Source organism: Salvia splendens, chromosome 13 (assembly GCF_004379255.2).
Source record: "Salvia splendens isolate huo1 chromosome 13, SspV2, whole genome shotgun sequence".
In the NCBI taxonomy this organism is placed as follows: domain Eukaryota; kingdom Viridiplantae; phylum Streptophyta; class Magnoliopsida; order Lamiales; family Lamiaceae; genus Salvia; species Salvia splendens.
In genome coordinates this window covers 6648241-6672021 of record NC_056044.1, presented here as the reverse complement: position 1 = coordinate 6672021, position 23781 = coordinate 6648241, and the positions used below count along the sequence as shown (strand labels likewise).

General features: G+C 40.9%; 1 protein-coding gene across 1 annotated transcript; it reads left to right on the top strand.

The window, feature by feature from the left end:
* Positions 1-9577: 9577 nt before the first annotated feature.
* LOC121763072 (protein MODIFYING WALL LIGNIN-1-like) lies at positions 9578-12448 on the top strand. Its single transcript, XM_042159133.1, has 3 exons — positions 9578-9897; positions 11328-11530; positions 11907-12448. The coding sequence occupies exons 1-3, from the start codon at positions 9802-9804 to the stop codon at positions 12244-12246; spliced, it is 639 nt and encodes a 212-aa protein (XP_042015067.1). The 5' UTR covers positions 9578-9801; the 3' UTR covers positions 12247-12448.
* Positions 12449-23781: the final 11333 nt, after the last annotated feature.

The following is a 23781-nucleotide window of genomic DNA, read 5'->3' as shown; positions in this document are numbered from 1 at the left end:
TACCTGCAAGCATACAGGGTAGATCTAGTATAGCTAAAGGTCAGTACCGGATATCGAACACAGGGAATAAGATTGCAACTGGCTATCATATACTAAGCGTCATATACTATTTAGAGACACGGAGAATTTTGTTTTTGATTTTATAAACTTGACATAAATATGAACAAATATAAAAATAAAATAAAATAGACAAAGCAGGCTAAAGAATGTAGAGTTTTAGGATACGACTACTACGACCTAGTGATGATTGATCTCACAGAACCTTTACCTATAAGTGTCTCCAGGATTATTAGGAAAGTCGTGATTCTAGGATAAGCCCTCTCTCGAGTGCACTTATCCAGTAGATTAGACTCTAACTATCAAAGTCTCCTTCCAATAGATTAGATTCTAACTCCTTATGGTTCCTAAGACTCAAGCCCTCACAAAGGGTCCCCTCTCTCGAGTGCAGATAAACCTATGTGTTGTACTCGTTCCTTTTACCACGTAAAACTAGCTATCTCTCGATTAATCTAGTTAACGAACATAGTTCTAAAGTTGGCCAGACAAAAGAACAATAAAAGCACAAGAACAAGCAAAATAATCACAAGAGCTAGGAAAAGGTTCAATTCAATCAATCAAAACATATTCATAATAATTTTCACCAAACAAATCTACAAATGATGTTTAACTACTCATAGACAAGTAGTAAAAACAAGAATAATAGCACTAGATATGAAAGAAATCGATAGAACCCAAGGTTGAATCTTCAATCTTCAATCGTTTCTTGCCTGGATCTGCAGAGCTCCGCTCCAATGGAAGATGGATGAGTTATGTGTGAGAGATGGAGTGGAAGAATGTGTAGAGGGAGGAGGATTGGGGCTCTGAGATGTGGGAGACGAAAACCCTCGGTCTCTTTTATACCCGGGGCGGAAATACAGACGTAAAGCCTCGCAGAACACATCGCCCGGTCGGGCGATTTTAAGTCGCCAAAATGCCCGGTCGGGCAAATTTTCTGGAGTTCGCGACTAAAACGCCCGGTCGGGCGTTTTCCCCATAAAAATCGCCCGGTCGGGCGTTTCCTCTGAAATCCTCCAAAAGCATGATCTTCGTCTTCGAAAGGGCTTCGCGTGAGTATCTTGCACGCCCCCATCGGAGTCCGGATGAGAGAGTTATGGCTATTATACGAAAGTCGCGCATTGAAGCGCGGATGACTTGAATAATATAGTGGGCGATTCTTCCTTCAAGCTCGTTTTCAAGTCATTTTCACCTGTTTTAGCTCCAAACACTAGACAAACTCGTCAAAACACTAATTAGTGTATGTGTGGATAAAAACCTAAATTAAACACCTTAAATCATCAAAATCACCATCTCATTACCCACAACACCATCCTAAATTATGAGTTTGTCAGCGACTGGGGGAGCATGTACAACACATTGGGTGGTTCTGGTTCGTTGACGCCGGGCACCCAGGGTTCGGGCACGCCGGGGGGGTACCAACCACCCAATTTTGATGTTGATGCATACGCTCGTCCCTCCGCCCTGCGGTATTCGCATGGATTATCCCAGATTCGGGAGGATTATCCGGTTCAACCCACTCCGGAAGAAGGCCGAGGCAGGGGAGGCTCTCGGGCGGAGGCAGAGGAGGAGGAGGATCTAGGCCGGCATCCGTACGTCCCCAAAGAAACGCTGGCAGTGTACAACGCCTGGATCAGCATCTAGTACGATCCCATCGTCGGGAATCAACAACCCCGGAAGTGCTTCTGGGAAAAGGTCACCGAGGCCTACCACGTGATTAAGCCGAAAAAGACCCGCCGCCGCACATATAAGATGCTCCGCGCTCACTTTGAACGAGTCGACAGAGATGTCAAACGATTCTGCAGCGTCTACAAGAATGAAGCGGCTCAGTACCAAAGCGGAGCCACGAGAGTCGACATTCTGAGGTTGGCTTTGCGGATCTACTACGAAGACACCGACGAACACTTCAAATATGTCAATGTTTGGGAGGTCGTCAGGGATGAGGAAAGGTGGGCCGACGGTGTGCGGTCCAGCTCGGGCTCGACTTCGAAGCGCACGAAGCACACGGCGAGTGGCCAATGCTCGTCTGGTGAGGGCGGTTCGGGCATCGGGCCACAAGAGTTTGCCTCGCAGGAGGAGGAGACCCCGACAGACGTTGCCGGGGGATCCTCCCGTGGGCGCCGTCGGCCGCAAGGGAGAAATGCGGCGAAGGCGACTAGAGGGAGGAGGGGCCGAGCCGAATCAAGCCAGACGAGCTCGGGTTCGGGGGGGACCCTTGAACTCCCTTATGTCCATGTACATGACCGCCACAATGGCGGACACTTCCCGCTTTACGCCCACCCAATACGGAGCCTGGCTTAACGGAGTCCTGTTTATGGCGGCACAACTTGGTATCCCGCCTCCAAGTGGCCTCAGGGCACCTCCACCGCCTTCAGGGGATGATTCGCCGGCGGAGTAGTTTTTTTTTATTTTCTATAAAATTGTATTTTAAATTATGTCATTTTTATTTTTTAGGATTTTAATTATGTCTTTTTTTATTTTTTTGAATGTTAAGTTGTATTTTTATTTTATGTTTTCATGTTATTTTATTTTTAATTAAGTGTGCTTTTTATTAATTGAATTTGGTGGGAAAAAAATAAAAAAATGAAATTGAATGAATTAGTAATTTAAGGGACGAAGGGTTGCAGGTTTCGTCCCTTAGTTAAGGGATGGAGTAAAAAAGTACAGTGGAGGCCGCAAATAGTGTTTGAAGGGACGGTATAGTGACAGCGTCGTGGATGGCCTCATTCTTAATTACTAGCAATGGCGGATCTAGGAATAAAATGTCGTGGGGTCGAAAGAAATAATAAAATATACTAATATATATACTTATAAAGATACATTATAAATGAAATATCTCTATTTTATATGTACTTCTACGATATTATGAAACTGTCAAAATTAGTTGCGAAAATATCTTCTAGTTGCTGTTGTTTTTGTTCCCCATTAGCATTAGAAGAGTTGATGGAAACTCGAGATTTTTAAAAAAATGAATACTCTATCCGTCCCATAATATGAGTCACATTTGATGTAGACATGAGTTTTAAGAAATGTAAAGAATAGTGGGTAGGAAAAGTGAGTGGAACTTGATGCCCACTTTTTTATATTGATTTTTTTATAATAAAATATGAGTGAAGTGAGTTAGTGGAATGTGAGACCTATTTACCATTTATGATAAAAGTGAAATGTGACTCTTATTGTAGGACGAACCGAAATGACAAAATATGACTTTTATTGTGAGACGAATGGAGTATCTATTAATCTAAAATAGAAGGTAACTAAAATAAAAAACTAAAAGTAAAAGATAGATATTACTCCATCCGTCCAATAAAAATAAATACATTTTCATTTTGGAATGTCACATAAAATTATCTCCTTTTATAGTATTTCGTAATTTCCTTTTCTAGTAGATGAGCCATATTCTCCACTAACAATACTATAATTACTTTTTCTTTCCATTTCTCTCTTATTTTAATAATTGTACATTAATTTCCGTTTCATTTCAAATATTCATATTTTTATTGGACGGAAGGAATATATATTAAAATTAGGTTAAAATTTATCGGTTACTATGATAATAAAATAAATTAATTAATAAAACATGACTACAAGATGTTCAATAAACTATACTCCTATAATGTAATGCACCGAATCTTTTTTTGCACAACCTATGCTCTACGCCTCAAACCCTTAATTTGAATTAAAATTAATTTAGATACCGAGCAATCTTAGTTGTAATTTGTAAAGAAAGTATTAACCATTATAATAGAGATAAATTATTTATGAAGAAAGTATTCCGTGCATGTTTTAATTAAAATAAATGAAAAGGCCCAAACCTAAACCCACGCATAAAAGATTTAGCAGTAGAGAAAATAACAATGGAGGTGCAAAAGCTGCGTGCAGCTTGAAGATGAATCATGGGGCAGAGTTCCGAACGCCGTGGGGTCGGGGGCCGTTGGAAGGAGTATTCCGGCAGTTCACCAGGGATGGCGGTGGGTTCGGCCGACCCCACTCGACCCCACCTCCATCCGCCGCTGATTACTAGTACTACTATTGTTCAATATAATTAATCAAAGAGTTATATTTAATATTTATTAATTATAATCCGGTTTAATTCTGAAACAATTTTAAAATTTTTGAATCTTGAACCCATTTCAATCGCGTTTGAGTATAAAATTCTACTCTCCTCAAAATATAATACTACTACTAGTACTATGTTAAATCATCAAAATTATTTTATTCAGTTTGAGATCATTAAAACTCGAAAGATACGAGTAGCAGTACAGTAATATGATGTCTTTTATTTTATGCGAATCAATCATTCTCCATTATTTTACTTTCTGTTAAGTGTGGTTGAAGAATCAGTTTTGATTCGGTTGCATGCAGTTGAGGAACGGCTAGCTCGCGTAGCGGTTATAGCAGCAACGGTTGAGAGTGAGAAGAGTTGTTACGAGCTCATTCACTCATACCTAAGCTGTGGAGTTCATGCATACATTAATCATTCAGTGCAAAACCAAGAAAGTCGAGAGCTAAAGAAGGCGAGAGAGAAAAGAGATTGAGTCTTGTGTAGTTTCACTTTGAGTTCATAGCTTTGTTCTTAGCCTAATTTCTTGTATCTAGCTAGTTGCGCTTCTAGCTTGTGTTTGTAATCTCGATTTTGACGGCATCAATAACATAATCGGCTGACCTTCCTCCGTGGATGTAGACTTACGTCGAACCACGTAAATCGCTTGTTCGTGTGTTTTTCTTTACTTCTTTGTCATCCTCACAACGTGGCGCCGTCTGTGGGAAGGGAAGCGAATCCGTAGTGAGGGAAGAATGGCGATTTCACAGTATGAAGCGGAGAAATTCTCGGGAAAGAACGACTTCGGTTTATGGAGATTGAAGATGAGAGCGATGTTGGTGCAACATGGGTTAGCAAAGGCTTTGAAGGCGGATTTCGGCAAGCAAGATCCGGAGGCTGATCCCAAGGAAGGAAAGGATGCAGATGCCGATCCCAAGGAAGCCGCCAAGAAGGCAGATATAATGGAGCGAGCTCATAGCGCTATCATCTTGAATCTCGGTGATAAAGTGCTCCGAGAAGTAGCCAAGGAGACCACTGCAGCTAGTGTATGGGCGAAGCTTGAGTCGCTCGACATGACTAAATCTCTGGCTAACAGGTTATACATGAAGCATAGATTGTATTCATATCGGATTGTGGAAGAAAGAGGGATCGGAGAGCAGATTGAAGAATTCAACAAGGCCATCGATGATCTTGAGAATATAGATGTCAAGATGGTTGGTGAAGATAAGGCCATTATCTTGTTGAATGCGCTGCCAAGAAGTTATGAGCAGTTGAAGGATGCTATGCTCTATGGGAGAGAGGCTACTATCTCGTTGGAAGAAGTCCAATCAGCCTTGAAGTGCAAGGAGTTGCAGAGATTAAGTCTGAAGACCGACCCTCATGAGCAACAAGCCGAAAGTTTGAATGTGAAATCGTTCAAAGGAAGGAAGTTCCCAAAGAAGAAAGTTGGGGGACAGAAATTCCAAGAAAATCATGCACAGATAGCTGCTGATCCAAGGGAAAAGGAGACTCGATCATGCCATTATTGCAAGAAGCCTGGGCACATCAAGAAGAATTGTTTTGCATGGAAGAAAAAGCAAGCTGAGGAAGAAAAGGATCAGCACAGTTCGGATTGTGTAGAAGGGGTTGAAATTTCTCACATCATGAACATTATGGACACTGATGATAGGTGTTCATGGATTGTAGATTCTGGTTGTACTTTCCATCTATGTCCAGTGAAAGAATGGTTCGAGGAGCTGAAGGAAATGGATGGATCTGTGTTACTTGGCACCAACTAGACATGCAAAGTCCAATGCATAGGCAAGATTGAATTGAAGCTTGCTGAAGGCAGTGTGAGTGTCTTGACAGAGGTGAGGTACATTCCAGAAATTAAAAGGAATATAATCTCTCTGGGAATGCTTGAGTCAAATGGGTATTCTACTAGTTCCGGTGGGGGAATGATGAAGATTACCAAAAATGGCAGAGTCATCATTACAACAGCAAGAAATAATAATCTGTACTACCTTGAGGCTCAAGTTGTCAGTGGGTCTATGAATTCGGTTCAGACTGTGGGTATGAAGCAGTGGCACTCAAGGCTTGGTCACATAAGTGAAGGGGGTACCAGAGAACTCATGAAGAGGGGGCTTATCAGTCTCAATGATACTGAAGAGAAACTGCAGGTATGTGAAGAGTGTGTGCTGAGTAAGAGCAAGAAGCTGCCATATTCGAAGGGGCAGCATTGTTCAAAGGCACCACTGAATTATGCTCATGCTGATCTTTGGGGACCAGCAAATCCAAAAATAATGGGAGGTGACAGGTATTTTTATCTATCATAGATGATTTCTCTAGGAAGTTGTGGGTATTTGTTCTCAAAGAAAAATCTGACACTTTCAAGAACTTCAAGATTTGTCAAAATGAAGTAGAGGCTGAAAAAGGGAGTTCATTGAAGTATCTCAGAACGGATAATGGGCTGGAATTTCTCAGCCATGAGTTTGAGGATTACTGCAGAAACAAGGGAATAAGGAGGCATAAAACGGTTCCAAGCAACCCCCAACAAAATGGGGTTGCAGAGAGAATGAATAGGACTATATTGGAGAGAGTTAGATGCATGCTATTCAGTTTTGGGATGCCAAAATATTTCTGGGGTGAAGCCGTTGCCACAACAGCCAAACCGATCAACAAGAGTCCATCTGCTGCAATAGAGTATGAGATACCAGATTCAAAGTGGTACGGAGGAAATAGTGATTACTCCAAGTTGAGGCCCTTTGGATGCATGGCCTATGCGCATGTTAGGCAGAGCAAGCTGGAGCCAAGGGCCCTCAAGTGTGCCATGTTGGGATACCAAAAGGGGGTGAAGGGTTTCAGATTATGGTGTTTGGAGTCTGGGAAGCAAAAGGTGATACTGAGCAGAGATGTTATTTTTGAAGAAGATAAGATGTCATTCCTTGAAAAACAGAAGAAGAGTGGTGTTGAGAATAGCAATGGTGATACAAGGGTCCAGGTGGAGCTAGGGGAGAGGTCCCAGAAGCTGAGAGCAGTGATGATTTTGGACATCAGATGGAGCAGGAGACTCCAAATGTTCCAGAAATCACTGGCACTGAAAATGGAAATGATGCTGGTGTCCCTGGTAGTTCTGTAGCAAATGATGGATATCAGCTAGTTAGAGATAGAGCCAAGAGAGTCCCTAAGCCTTCTACAAAGTACAGTGAAGCAGAATATGTTTTGTATGCTCTTTGTGTGGCAGAGAACATTGAATATTCTGAACCAACAAACTACAAAGAAGCAATGCTTAGCAATGAGAGAGTGCAGTGGCTGGTGGCTATGAGGGATGTGATAGATTCTCTTATCAGAAATGGCACTTGGATCTTAGTTGAGGAACCATCTGGACAAAAGGCTATCACATGCAAATGGGTCTTCAAGAAAAAACTGGAGACAACACCAGATGGAACAAAGATAAGGTTTAAGGCAAGGTTGGTGGCTGGAGGTTTTAATCAGCAGGAAGGTGACGATTATAACGAGGTTTTTTCACCAGTTGTGAAACATAGCTCCATCCGGATTCTCCTAGCAGTGGCAAACCAAAATGAATGGGAGTTGCAACAGCTAGATGTCAAGACCGCTTTCCTACATGGGGACTTGGTAGAAAGAATTTATATGCTGCAGCCTGAGGGGTTTGTGGATAAGAGGCAAATTCAGAAAGTGTGTTTGTTGAAGAAGAGTATATACGGATTGAAGCAGAGTAGCCGGCAGTGGTACAAAAAGTTCGATCAAAACATGGAGAAAATTGGTTTCAACAGATGCAAGTTTGATAATTGTGTGTATGTTAGAAAGAAAGGGACTGATGAAGCCACATATCTACTCCTATATGTCGATGATATGCTTTTGGCAGGACCAAAGAGATCAGAAATCGAGAAGGTGAAGTTAGAGTTGAAGAGGGCCTTTGAGATGAAAGATCTCGGGGATGCAAAACACATACTTGTGATGTCCCTTATGCGAACATAGTGGGGAGTATAATGTACACCATGGTTTGCACACGTCCTGATGTGGCTCACGCAATTAGCGTGGCTAGCAGATATATGTCCTATCCGGGAAGAGATCATTGGCTAGCTCTTAAGTGGATCTTGAGATATTTGAAGGGCTCTGGGAGCTATGGGATCCTTTATGAAGCAAGGAAGTCAGAGAAGGGGGATGCTTTGATGGGATACTGTGATTCGGATTTCGCAGCTAACCTGGATAATAGGAAGTCGCAAACGGGTTATGTGTTTACCTTGTTTGGCTCGGCAGTGAGCTGGAAATCGACGCTGCAGCCAGTGGTGGCTCTTTCAACCACAGAGGCTGAATATGTGGCTTTGACCGAGGCCATCAAAGAGAGTTATTGGATGAGGGGGATGATAGAGGAGTTTGGCGTGAAGCATAGCTGTGTCAATGTGTTATGCGATAGCAATAGTGCCATTTGCTTAAACAAACATCAAGTTTTCCACGAAAGGACGAAGCACATAGATGTGAAGCTTCAGTTTATACGAGATGAGATAGAGAAATGAGGTGTAAAGGTGGTGAAGATCAGCACGGAGGAGAATGCAGCGGACATGCTTACAAAAGCATTACCAACGTCCAAGTTCAAGTACTGCTTGGAGTTGGTGAACCTATGCAGGCGGTAAGAGCGGGAGTTGATGAAGGGAGCTGGTTCATGTCTGATTCGATCAACTAAGGTGGAGAATTTGTTAAAGTGTGGTTGAAGAATCAGTTTTGATTCGGTTGCATGCAGTTGAGGAACGGTCAGCTCGCGTAGCGGTTATAGCAGCACCGGTTGAGAGTGAGAAGAGTTGTTACGAGCTCATTCACTCATACTTAAGCTGTGGAGTTCATGCATACAATCATTCAGTGCAAAACCAAGAAAGTCGAGAGCTAAAGAAGGCGAGAGAGAAAAGAGATTGAGTCTTGTGTAGTTTCACTTTGAGTTCATAGCTTTGTTCTTAGCCTAATTTCTTGTATCTAGCTAGTTGCGCTTCTAGCTTGTGTTTGTAATCTCGATTTCGACGGCATCAATAACATAATCGGCTCACCTTCGTCCGTGGATGTAGACTTACGTCGAACCACGTAAATCGCTTGTTCGTGTGTTTTTCTTTAGTTTTTTGTCATCCTCACACTTTCAATCAATATAATTGAGTAGTAGTATTTACTAGAGAATTAATTAGCCACGTAGTATAAAATACCCTCTCTGTCTCAAGATAAGTAACTCACATTCCTTTTTTGGACCTCCCAAGACAAGGGAGCCATTTACTTTTTGACATTCTCTCTTTTACTTTTTCTCCCTACTTTATTAACTCTCTTACTTTATTCACTTCTCACCTTACTAATAAAACCCCATTTTCTTAAATCATGTGTGGAAAAGTTTTGACTCACTTATCTTGGGACGGACGGAGTAATCAGAAACGTATAAACATGGAATAGTACATACTATTTTAATTGGCAAATACGAAAATATACATATCTTCGTGTCTTTATTTTAGCTGAGAAAGAAGCATGTTTCGTCAATCGTCACCATCTCCAACAAACAAAAACACTTGAAACTTGAAATCATCTCTCTCTCTAGAGAAGAATCTCCGTTGGCACAGAGTTCCTCAAATCCTTACTTTTTGACATGCATCCTATACTGTTACGCTTCTACTCAACGCTATAAGTAAAAGAATCAATTTTGGAGAGGTTCAAAAAGAGAGAGAAACGAAGGAATGGAGCGACGGGTGATTATAGTGTGCTGTGTTGTGGGGTTTCTTGGGCTATTATCTGCTGCCACAGGTTTTGCCGCAGAGGCTAAGAGGGTTAAGGTCTGCGATTTTTTTCTCTCAAATTGGACCTTTTGCTTTGTATGTTTCTGCTCTATACATCTAATTTGTGCATTCATTCATAGTGTTTTGTTTACTTCTTCACACTATTTTCGTTAAACATTTCTAGATTTTGGTTGGAGAATTGGAGAATCCTGATTGTTTTATTTAGTTAGTTTTTGTGATTTCCTTTTCAAAGAATGATAGTATTCTGTTGTTGGGATGCACTACTTCATAGGGCATATGGATTTAAGTTCTTCGTAGCTAATTTAAGTAGGGCTTTTTATTTCATGGAAAGGGTAATATTTGATGGATATGTTCAAAGCTCGATTTTATGAAGTTTTCAAGGAAAAAGTTGAATAGGTCATTTATTCTAAGCTAAATAGCAATTAAAGATTGGATAGTCAACTTGTTTTGGTTAATATTAGGATTGGATTAGTAGAAAGAGACTGTTCAATCTGATGGGGAATAGTTAACTGGTGTAGTTTGCAAGAATTAGGCAGAAACTAGATTTTCTTGTGTTTGGAAAATTAAGTAAATATAATTATACTAGTAGTATAGTTTTGATGTGAGAGGCTTGTTAGTTGAGTTTTAGTTTCATGTTTTAGGTGATTCAGCTGCTCTTTTGGTTTCCTTTATTTTGTATTGTGAGTGTATATGGATCACGATGTGCTTCATCTTGCTATATTGAGTACATACATCTAGTGCATATCTACACAATTTTCGTATTTCTACTGATAAAAAAAGTTTGAGTGAATAAAGATGAGAAAAGAAGAAAGTGAAGCTCCATTTTCAGTTACCTGCAAGTAGAGCAGTAGGCATATGCATATCTCTTTTTTACTCAACTAGCCCTCGGATACTGGAATGCTTCTCGGTTCCTAACAATCGGTTCATAGTAATCTGTTTGATTGTACAGGCTGAATCATTTCTGAGTAAATATGGTAGATGTGTAGCAGCTTTGGAACACTAACTAAACAAGGCTTGTTTTTTTAATCAACACTACTCTTTCATCCATTTACTACACTAATTATCTGATTCGTCGAGCATGTTGAAATCTCAACAGCACGCGTGAACCTGCAAAAAGACCAAGACTCTAATCACAGCACGCACCAGTCAGTTTCATTGTGTTACCTTTTCTTGACATGCGTAGCTTATTGGCATGTTTTATCATCTGACCCAACAAAAGAATGTGAATATTTATTTTTATTTCTCCAAAACTGTATGTATATTGTCCATTGTGATTTGTGACGTACAGAATTACATCGGAAGGTGGCTGTGAGTTCCTCTAATCACTCGGCTAGGTTGTTCCTGATTTTGCAGATAGTTGGAAATTTTAGATTTCTTTTAGTCCCTACGAAAATGTGTTGCAAGTTGTTGTGATGGCTTTCATTTCTGAGTTATTTTTCATCCAAATCTTTGATTCAATCGTGCAGGGTAGCCAAGTCACATTTCCATCCCCTTCTTTTTGTGTATATCCGAGGAGTCCTGCACTAGTCCTCGGGTTAACTGCAGCTGTTTCTCTCATGATTGCTCAAATTATCATCAACGTTGCAACTGGATGCGTGTGTTGTAGGAAAGGCTCTCATCAATCTAGCTCTAGATGGAGTATAGCACTCGTGTGCTTTGTTGTCTCCTGGTAACTAGTCCGCTATCATGCCGTTTCTATGCATAATGCTCATTTGATCATAGATTAAATTTGTAAGGCGAGGACAAATATCACTTTCTAGCCCCCAAGTATGCACATTTTTTAGAAATCTTCCACATTTCAGTAGCGAGTGGTGATGGCAATGGGAAATGACGAGCACCAACTCTTCTACACCGCATAAGTTCTGCCCGTCATATATTTGAAAACAAAGTTATGGGGTGCTAATATGTAGTATTGGAAGTGCTTGTATCTAAAGAAACGTGCACACACTTGGCTAGAAAGTGATAGCTATCCTAAATTAAATACCAAAAGCATAAATCAAACTTGAGATTCAGTCAAATCTTATGTCTCATGGCATGATGTTCAGGTTCACCTTTGTCATAGCATTCCTTCTATTGCTCACCGGTGCGGCTCTCAATGATCAGCATGGTGAGGAGAACCTATACTTCAGCAGCTACTACTGTTATGTTGTGAAACCAGGCGTTTTTGCTGGAGCTGCAGTCCTGTCACTCGCCAGTGTGACTCTAGGGATCTTCTACTACCTCACCTTAACCTCCGGTAAGGAGGGTAACGAGACGTGGGGCTCACATGTTCCTCCCGGTCGACGTGCAATCGCCATGGGACAACCTCAATTCCCTCCACACAACACGGAGGCCCCACCCGTCTTCGTGCACGAGGACACGTACATGAGGCGGCAGTTCACATAGCCGCCATGGCTTTTGAGCTCGGGATAGGTGGCTATGGTGGTTGATGGTTCTTGTAGGAGAAAGAAAGAAGAGGGTTGTAAGAAGTGTCTTGACTGTTATTACCTTTTTCCTTTTTTATTTTATTTTTTATTCGAGGGAGTCTGTTATCATCTGTTGATATTTAATACAAGTAGACAATTAGTAAGTTATGTTAGTTTTTTAATTTTAAGATTGCTTCTATATATGCAATTTTTCATTTTAGGCAATCTGTGATAAACGTACATAATTGTACGTACATAATCGAACTTTTTTTTAACATTTTATATTGAAAATCGTTTTATAAACATTAATTAATTTAAAATAAATTTCATACTAATCATTTTGCAACACTTCTAAAAAATATTTAAATTTTTACTTAAATATTTGTATATTTAAGCAAAAAACTATTCCTTTATTAAATATTGTATAATTAATTCAAATTAAGCTAGAAATAATGATACAATTCGACATAAATTTTTTATATCACTTCTTTCTTATTGCTACATATAATACACTAAATATCAAAACTAATTTTTTATTAAATTCACTTAAATTTAATAATTTAATGATATTATTTACGTATACAATTTATGTTTATTTATCTTTTCTCTTAGGGGCAAAAGAGGGTTCAATCACAAGGATATATGTGATTGAATAACAAAACCATAATATTTGACATCACAGCCAATGAATTCAATTTGGTAAATTACAGCTCGCGTGAATGTTGATGAATTTTGCAGCAAAATTCAAATTAACAAATAGATCTCCAACAATAAATTACTGCTGTTATTACCTAGAAACTAAAAATAAGTTGAGAGATAAACTGAAGACACTGTAGATAGCAAAATATACCCCAATTCTGTGACATGATTTCTGAAGTCATACATATTTATTAGTTATAATCATCAAAAAGAGGTCACAACTTCACTAAACCTCTAACTTGGAGGACTATTATGATTCTTCATTGATATTTGCATGAATAGAAATAACTTTCCAAATCTTTACAAGAAAAGAAGAATCAAGGTATAACTGATGATGATCGTAAGAGGTATTATTCTGCATAGGAGATTTGTCACAATCTGTGACTCCATGTACAAAAAAAATTTACATATGAAAATTAGATATTATTAATCCTGAAATCAGCTCAGAATTTACCAAACAGAAAGAATGAAAGAATGAAAGAATGAGTCAAGGCTTTCTCGTCACTCAAGCTCCGCACAGTTGTGTCAAAGAAAGGCAATAGAGATGGCAAGCATGCCAAGTTAGAAATCTTTATGTGAGGTATAATGATATACCTGAGGCATGTAAAGAACTCTAGATGTATGGCCAGGAGCTCTGCTACTTTCACCATTGAAGGATACTTCCATAGAGTGAGCTGATTCTGAGTGAAACCGTGAGAGCTAAGCAGTTCGCGTTCATTCTTGTTCCACAGAAGAGCGCACACCTGCGAGCCTGTGTACACAGAGTTCAAGCACGCACCAGTGTGTGTGTTCCAGAACTTTATGCACCTATTGTTGAGAAAACTGGGTAATTTTCTCTCAAATAGTGAAATGAACCGATTCAGTAATTTCAGAGTTAACCCAATGTGGTCTACTCGATAAAATTACTTCTCCAAATAAATTCTTTGGAAAGACTGGCGAGGACACTGTCTCTCTTAAATACCAGATTCCTAACCGAATTTATCAGTCGGTGTATTTATCACAATATAAAAACACCCAAAAGAACCGTACAAAACACTACTACAAACCCGCAAATAATATAGAATACAATATCCCAACAGAGAATAAAGCCAGAAATAAATGCGGAACAAAATAAATAATAAAGAAAGAACACACCCGAAACTTTGATAACGGAGTTCGGCCAAATTGCCTACGTCTCCGAGCACCCTCTGCAGAGCCCGCTTATATATAGACGGAGAAGAGAATACAAATTTGGGATGTATTACAAAATGGGGGGGTGAGCTCCTTTTATAGGCAGTCACACCCCCAAACATTTGATAGCCCACCGATGTGGGATTGGAAATATTGGAAAATTTCAACAAATCTCCACCTTGACAAAATTTCAAATCCCACCGGACACAAATCTTCTCCACCCAAACAGACGACTCGCGGTGCTTTCATATTGGCGCAATCAAGCGCCAGCTCCAAGTCGCAGAATATTAACCAAGTCCAAACAATGTTCAAACTTGGCTCTCGTCACCACCTTAGTCAACATATCTGCAGGATTCTCCAAAGTCGGAACCTTTCGGATGACAATTTCCTCTTCTTCGAGAATTTCCCGCACAAAATGATAGCGAACATCAATGTGCTTCGTCCTTGCATGAAAGACCTGATTCTTTGCTAAATGAATAGCACTCTGGCTGTCAGAATATACTTCAAGTTGTTTCTGACCAACACCTAATTCTTTCAGCAACCCATGAAGCCAAATTGCCTCCTTCACAGCTTCAGTAATGACCATGTACTCTGCCTCTGTCGTAGACAAAGCTACCGTTGACTGCAAGGTAGACTTCCAACTAACTGTCGCACTCGCTAAAGTGAACAAATAGCCCGTAGTAGATCTTCGCTTATCCAAATCACCAGCATAGTCGGAATCACAATATCCAACTGCAAAATGACCAAGTGATTTATCCTGCTCAAACAATAAACCAATATCTACAGTACCTTTGATATACCGCAGAATCCATTTCACAGCTTGCCAATGACCCTTTCCTGGATCATGCATGTATCTGCTCACAGTACCAACGGCCTGTGAAATGTCTGGTCTTGTACACACCATTGCATACATCAAGCTTCCAACTGCGTTATCATAGGGTACCTTCGCCATATATTCTCGCTCATCTTCCGTATTTGGAGATAACTGAGAACTAAGTTTCAAATGAGGAGCAAGTGGGGTACTTACAGGTTTGAAATCATCATTTATACCAAAATGCTGTAGTACTTTGGTCAAATACTGCTTCTTTGTCAGCCAAAGCTTGCCTCCTTCTCTATCTCTTGTTATCTCCATGCCGAGAATCTTCTTGGCTTCCCCCAAATCCTTCATCTCGAACTCTTTACTCAACTGAGCCTTCAATCTGTCAATTTCAACTTGGCTCTTTGATGCTATCAGCATATCATCAACGTATAAGAGTAGGTAGATGTAGGAACCATCTTGAAGTCTGCGCAAATACACACAGTGGTCGTATTTGCTTCTTGTGTACATCTGATCCTTCATAAACTTGTCAAACCGTTTGTACCACTGTCTTGAAGACTGCTTCAATCCGTACAACGATTTGTTCAACTTGCAAACCCAATTTTCTTTACCAGCAACCTTGAATGCCTCCGGTTGGGTCATATAGATTTCCTCCTTCAGATCACCGTGTAAAAACGCGGTCTTCACATCAAGTTGAGCTAGCTCCAAGTTCAACTGCGCTACTAAAGCCAACAAAATTCTAATTGAGGAATGTTTAACAACAGGAGAAAATACCTCATTGTAATCAATTCCCTCCTTCTGGGAGTAGCCTTTAGCTACCAATCTTGCTTTGTAGCGAACATTATCTTTGTAAGGAGATCCCTCTTTCTTTGCAAAAACCCATTTACATCCAATTGCCTTCTTGCCTCTCGGCAATGGCATCAGCTTCCACGTCTTGTTCTTATGAAGAGATTGCATCTCTTCTTCCAAAGCACCTTTCCAACCATCGCTTTCTGAACTTTCAATAGCTTTCGAAAAGATACATGGAATATCATCAACAACTGGAAGCGCATATGCTACCATATCCGCAAATCGAGCAGGTTTCTTATTTTCCCGCCTCGTTCGCCTGACTGCAATTGGCTCTGATTGCTGCGAAGGTTCTTGGGGTGGAACCTCTTCATCATCTGACTCTTCTTCTTCCATAGGAGAGTCATTTGTGGTGTTCGTAGTTGGGATCACAACTGCTTCTTCGAACTCCACCTGCTTCGGTGTATACTCCACCTGCTGCGAAGTATCACTACTATTTGGATTTACCTTATTCAACATGGAAGATTCATCAAAGGTAACATCTCTACTTACAATCGTCTTCTTAGACTCCAAACACCATAACCGATATCCTTTAACACCAGCACTGAAACCCATAAACAAAGCCTTCTTTGCTCGTGGATCCAATTTTGACTCAGTCACATGATAATATGCAATAGAACCAAAAATACGCAAAGAATCATAATCAGTTGCAGGTTTACCGGACCATACCTCTAAAGGAGTCTTGCCATCAATGGCAGAACATGGCAAACGATTGACAATGTGTTGAGCGTATGTGATGGCCTCAGCCCAAAATTTTCTGTCTAGCCCAGCATTAGACAGCATACACCGAACTTTCTCCACTAGTGTTCGATTCATACGCTCTGACACTCCATTCTGCTGTGGTGTATTTCTCACTGTGAAGTGCCGAACTATGCCACACTCTTGGCATACATTATGGAAAGGATCACTCTTGTATTCTCCACCGTTGTCAGATCGGAGAACCTTGATCTTCCTCCCCATCTGATTTTCAACTTGAGCTTTCCATTTCAGAAAAATCCCAAGGACTTCATTTTTGCTCTTCATAGTGTACACCCAAACTCTCCTGGAAAAATCATCAATAAAAGTGACAAAATAGTGTCTACCTCCAAGTGACGGAGTCTTGGCAGGTCCCCACACATCTGAGTGCACGTAATCCAGAATTCCCTTCGTATTATGGATTGCAGTGCCAAATTTCACTCTTCGTTGTTTTCCCAGAACACAATGCTCGCAAAACTCTAATTTGCAAGACTTCGTACCTTTCAATAATCCTTGCTTGGCGAGAATTTGCAATGATCTCTCACCAGCATGTCCCAATCGCAAATGCCAAAGCTTCGTCGCCTCTGCATCCTTCTTATTACTCGAAGTTGCAGTTGCTACTGTCCCAACAACTGTACTACCTTGGTAGTAATACAAATTGTTCTTCCTCACACCTTTCAGCATCACCAATGCTCCTGAAGTTGCTTTAAGAATTCCATCTCGCATCATCACAACTAGGCCTTTAGATTCTAAGGCCCCCAATGAGATGAGATTCTTCTTCAACTGGGGCACGTACCGCACATCCTTCAAAATTCTGGTGGATCCATCCTGATTCTGTAGCTTGATTGAGCCTATCCCGGCTGTCTTACATGGACTGTCATTCCCCATGTAAACAAGTCCGCCATTGAGTTCTTCGAAATCAAAGAACCACTCCCTGATGGGACACATATGATAGGTGCAACCTGAATCCAATATCCACTCGTCTGGATGCGATGTTGAAGGTGAAACCGTTAAAGAACAATCTGACTCCGCATCATTTTTGCATTCAGCAACATTTGCATCTTGCGAAGCCTTTTCTTTCTTCTTCAACTTTGGGCAGTCTTTCTTCCAATGTCCTTTCTCATAACAGAAAGCACACTCATCTTTGGCAACTCGCCTTTTCGATTTAGACCTTCCTCTTCTCTCCTTTGATCGGCCTTGTTGACGACCTCTTACCACTAATGCTTCATCTGTAACTGCTTTGCCTTTCATTTTATCTGCCTTTCGCAATTCATGACTATACAAAGCAGAACATACAGTATCTAAAAACACATTCTCTTTACCGTGGAGTAATGTGGTCTCCAGATGTTCAAATTCATCAGGTAGAGACGACAACAACATCAATGTCAGATCCTCATCCTCAAATTTCACATCTAAATTTAGCAGGTCTGCTACTAATTGGTTAAACAAAGTAATGTGTTCATTCATAGTGGTACCTGATCGGTATTCAAATCGGAACAACCTTTTCTTCATAAGGAGCTTATTCTGACCACTCTTCTTCAGAAATTTGTCCTCCAGTGTCTTCCACAATCTATGTGCAGAAGTCTCATTCTTAACAGCATACTTCTGCTCCCTGGACAGACACGACCGAATTGTTCCACAAGCTAACCGATTTATGGTACTCCAATCTTTATCATCTATATCTTCTGGTTTCTTTTCTTCAATGGCAATGTCAAGACCTTGCTGGAAAAGAGAGTCTAGAACCTCCCCCTGCCACATAGCAAAATGGCCAGTACCGTCAAATATCTCCACCATCAATTTCATATTTGACAGTGGAAACCTCGACCACGATGACGAAGAACTAGCCTTGTTTTCTTGATCATTACCCGCCATTACAGACTCAAAATTAAGTATTCAATATTACAAACAAATAGAACCAAGGACGAACCTTGGCTCTGATACCACTTGTTGAGAAAACCGGGTAATTTTCTCTCAAATAGTGAAATGAACCGATTCAGTAATTTCAGAGTTAACCCAATGGGGTCTACTCGATAAAATCACTTCTCCAAATAAATTCTTTGGAAAGACTGGCGAGGACACTGTCTCTCTTAAATACCAGATTCCTAACCGAATTTATCAGTCGGTGTATTTATCACAATATAAAAACACCCAAAAGAACCGTACAAAACACTACTACAAACCCGCAAATAATATAGAATACAATATCCCAACAGAGAATAAAGCCAGAAATAAATGCGGAACAAAATAAATAATAAAGAAAGAACACACCCGAAACTTTAATAACGGAGTTCGGCCAAATTGCCTACGTCTCCGAGCACCCTCTGCAGAGCCCGCTTATATATAGACGGAGAAGAGAATACAAATTTGGGATGTATTACAAAATGGGGGGTGAGCTCCTTTTATAGGCAGTCACACCCCCAAACATTTGATAGCCCACCGATGTGGGATTGGAAATATTGGAAAATTTCAACACCTATCGCCTCCACCTCCACCGGGGGCAAGCAGATTGCCCTGGAACGGACGCCACGCAAGTGCTTTGACAGCGGCCGTGTGGTCCTGAAGCCTGTGAAGCCACTGCGTAGGAGCATTTGTCGACGCCATGGACCTGTCCCATATATGAAGGAGATTATCGAAATGATTAATAGATAAAACATCACACAAAATTCTTCATACGCCACATATAACGCGAAGATCATTGAATGAATAATAAAACTATAATATACACAAAACACAAATTCTTGAATAGCGATAACGGCACATTAACATACGTTTTCCCGCCAATTTCTTCTGTGAAGAAACTGTTCTTGAAGCGGGCATCGCGATTGAGACTTGCTTGAAGATGAAGATGAAGATGAAGATGAAGATGCAGATGAATGAATCATTCCTGTTTCCATCACGTTAGCAACAAAATAACACAGAAATCGAAGGAAATCAATGAGAACAAGATGCGTTTGTGTGTATGAGTGTATCAGTAAATGTGATCTACAACTGTTAGTATAAATTAAAGCAGATCAGCAAAATTTCCCTGCGCCAAAGAAAACACAGACTAGAAATAGAACAAAAGCAGCGCCTGCAGAAAACAGAATTGGTTAGAGAAGAAGCAAATCAAGATCCAATGAACAATCAAGGAGTGGATGAAGTAGCTCGCCAGAGAGAGAGAGAGTCGTGACGATTGATTTTTTATTTATTTTTGGAGTTGAATTCACGAAATTATATATGCATTCAATCTCCGATTAGGGTTACAACGCGGATTGTGTGATTAAATTTTTTTTGCAGGGCTTCGGAAGAGGTTTAACGGCTATATTTTGTAAAGAGCTGTTGTTTCCAAATTTGCTTGCTGCGGCTTGACCAAAGTTAATTTTTATTTTTATTGCTTGACCAAATTAATTTTATTTTTACATATATAAAATTTAATCATTAATTATTCTTTTATCTTCTTTAGTTTTTTCTCTTTCTTTTATTCGCTCTCATTATAGCATCTCCAAATAAAATACTACTTCGAGTAAATATAGAAGTAAAAAAAAATTATGTTTATCTCTTCTTTAAAAAATTCATTCTCGGATATTTGAATAGCAAAATATACTATAGAAGTAAAATATAGTATTGTTAAGAGCCTCCATAGTGGTTTTGGACAAGCAATAACCTAGCCATAGCCTAGCCACAAACTCCTCCTGCCATATCAGTAGCCCTAAAAACTCCTGTTGCCACATCATCAGGACAAACAACTGGACAAGCAATAGCCCAGCTATAGCCTAGCCACAATAAACAAAATTATAAAAACAAATAATTAACAATCACACAAAATATCGAATTAAATTTTCGACACAAATACGAGAATACTCAATAATAATATTAAAAATTTAAAAAGTACATTAATTTTTAAAAAAATTACATAAATAAAAAACATCCTCCTCCACACACGAGCCCCTCTGCCTCCTCTTCACTCCTCGCCGTCGTCGCCGTTGTCGCTGCTATCCGGGACCCCCAAATCTGCGGCATCTGAGCCCGCGTCTGAGGCCCCCACCTGTGCCGCTGCGGAGGTTAAATCGGCCCGCATACTCACGAGCATCGAGTGGAGAAAACTCTTCTCCTCGGGGTCGGTTTCCGCCCTCCTTTCAGCTAAGACCTTCCACATCTGAGAGCGCGTTTGTTGACGCCGAAGAAGGTGATGAGGTCGGCTGTCGACTGGCCAACAGGGGGGGATGCCGACTGGACCTCCTGGGAGGCCTGGCGAGCCCATTGCGCTCGCCTTTGACAAATCGGGTGAGTGCGGCGAGCAAACGCGGGAGGGGACGGGAACTTCTGTGTATCCTCGGGGAGGTCGTGGGAACCGCCGCTGCTGCCGCCGCTGTAATCACCAGTATAGTTCAAGCGCTGCTTCTTCGGCCAGCCAGCGTCGACACCTTCCCGAAACTTCTCGGAGTCCATCAGCACCTCGTAGCAATTCCAGTAGGTGAACTCCTTGTAAAGCACGGGCACGGGGAACTCTTTCTCCGCCATCCTCCTGCAGTCCTCGTCAGTTTGGCCACTGGACTGCATGCGGAGGGCGTTGGTGTACAAGCCAAAAAATCGGGAGACCCCAGCCCTGATTCGGTCCCTCGCCTTCCGGCACTCCTCCCCGCTGCATGGCAGTCCCTCTGGGCAAAATGCCTTGTAGGATGCTGCTATTTTAGCCCACAAGTTGACGATCCTCTGGTTGTTCGAGGTGAGGGGATCATCGCAAACGCTCACCCATGCCTTGGACAGCGCGACGTTATCGGCGTCCGTCCACTTCCTCCGTGTAGGGCTGTCGTCACCAGCCGGCTGCGATGACTCGCCGACCACTCTCTTCCCCTTCTTCTTCTTGGGCGCGTCCCGACCCCGCCCTACTCCCCCCGTTTGAACGAGAGTGCCCGCATCCCCGAGATCTATTCCCAACTTCTCTAAAGAGAAGGTCTCAAACCCAGTGTACTGCGTCTCTGTTGGGGTCGATGTGTGCGAAGAAGCAGTAAAAAAATCAAGACTAGGACGATAGACGTTGTCCCCCCGGCGTCGGCGTCCCCTGCATCCCTGGGTTCCCCGGCATCATCTGCATCCCGGGTTGCATCCCCGGTACCCCCTGCCCGCCCGGCATCGCTGGCCCGCCCTGCATCGCCGGCCCCCCCGGCATCCCCTGCCATCCCGGCACACCACCCCCGAGCATCATCTGCTGCCAAGGGTACATGTTGTAGTACCCGGCCATCGGACCCCATCCACTTCCCACGGGTACCGTGGGGGTTTGAGACCTGCTCATCCCTGGAGTAGGCGTTGTTGTACTCCATTTCGCGTTGTTGCTCTTGTACAGAAATTAAGATAGAGAGAGTACTTGTTATAACAAGTGGTGCAAATGAAAATGACGTACAAGTCGCATATATATAGTGTTTCGAAAATTAAATTAAAAAAAAATCCGCTTGCTGATCGCTCGCCGATCGGGAGCCTGCAATGGCAGCCAGCCGATCGGCGAGCGCTTCGGCCAGCACGAGGGAATCGGCGTGCGCTCGCCGTTTTTCTCACCGATTTGGCGCTCGCCGGCTGCAATGGTTCGGCGAGCTCCAGGGATCGGCTAGCTGGTGGGCTCGCCGCCATTGCGGATGCTCTAACGAATGACTTAGATGACATGTAGGCAAAATTGGCAATGTCGAACATCTGATGACGGAATGATTACAATTGGACCAAATGAAATATTAACTTGAATTTTTTTTACTAACCTGAAATAACTGCGAAACTTTTTAAATGAATGATGTAATTATCCCATAAATTGCCGAAATACAAGTTTTTATTAACCAACCTGATACTGTGATCATGATCCAGTGTGCCTAACTAAAAAGTGGAGAAAAAAAATAAACCCTCCGTTTTTTAAAAATAGCAACTATTTTCATTTTGGACCGTTCCTTTAAAATAGAAATTTTAGAATCTTTCTATTTTAGGACATGGACCCTACAATCCACTAACTCTACTTTCACTACTTTTTCTCTTCATCTCTCTTACTTTACTCATTTTTTTTTATCTCTCTTACTTGACCAATTATTCTCACTTACTTTATCAATTGTATATTAAAACCTATATCGTTTCAAATATTTCTATTTTTTTAATACGGAGGGAGTAATAGATTAAAGTTCATAATTAGTCTCTTATATTTGTCAAGCATAACTTTTTGATATTACGTGTGTTATCTTTTGATACTAATCAATATGTCTCAATCTATATATAATAAGCAGTTATTAAATAGTTAACGGTCAACCACATTTTAACCTAATTAATGAGTTAAGTATAAACCAAAATATGGAGTGTTTGGGATTAAAAGCCAACAAACTTAAAATATATAAGACCGAATAGGTTTTTTGTGCAAATTTACAAAATTAATTTTGGACTTTTAAACGCGATTGACAGTTAATATTTGACAGAACTATTAAATTTGAACCAAAACATATTCTTTTGGGCCAAAAGCACTTAATGTATAGGACCAAAACTTTTTTTGAGCTAACGTACGGGAATAATTTTCGACTTTAGTCAAAATAATATAATCTGCCAAATTGAATTAATAATAAATACTAGTATATGATAGTATTTCATTTAGACCAAAATGCATCTCTTATGAGTATGGCCAGCCAATATTTGAACAAAGAAGTACTCCCTCTATTCCAAGGAAGATGACCCCTTCCTTAAGCGGTACGGGATTTTATGTAGTTTTATTTTGTGTGCTGAGTGAGAGAGTAAAGTAAGAGAGAATAAAATAGAGATAAAGTGTTTCCATTTTAAGTAATGGGTCATCTTGGTTGGAACAAACCAAAAAGGAAAGTGAGTTTTTTTTTTTTTTTTTTTTTTTTTCCTTTTAAATAAGGAGGATCGACGATGGTTCCCCATCTACCCTCCGATGTGACTCGGACCCCCGACCTAACAGTTGGAGGTGAAGCGTCTTACCCAGTAGGTGCGCTTCGTTGTCATTCTGGGCACAGGCCCAAGGAGAAATTAATCCCCAAATCTGCACTTCCTAGGATTCGAACCTGCGACCTCCTAGGAAGTGAAAGCTCCCTGATATCAACTCCCAAGCCACTAGAGCAGCTTGATATCAAAAAGGAAAGTGAGTTATCTTTAATAGGATGAAGGAAGTATCAAATTTTTGCATTATGGTCGGAAATCTAACTCTCTGGTCAAATGGGATGAAGGAAGTATCAAATTTTTGCATTCTGGTCGGAAATCTAACTCTCTGGTCAAATAAGCAACTTCATA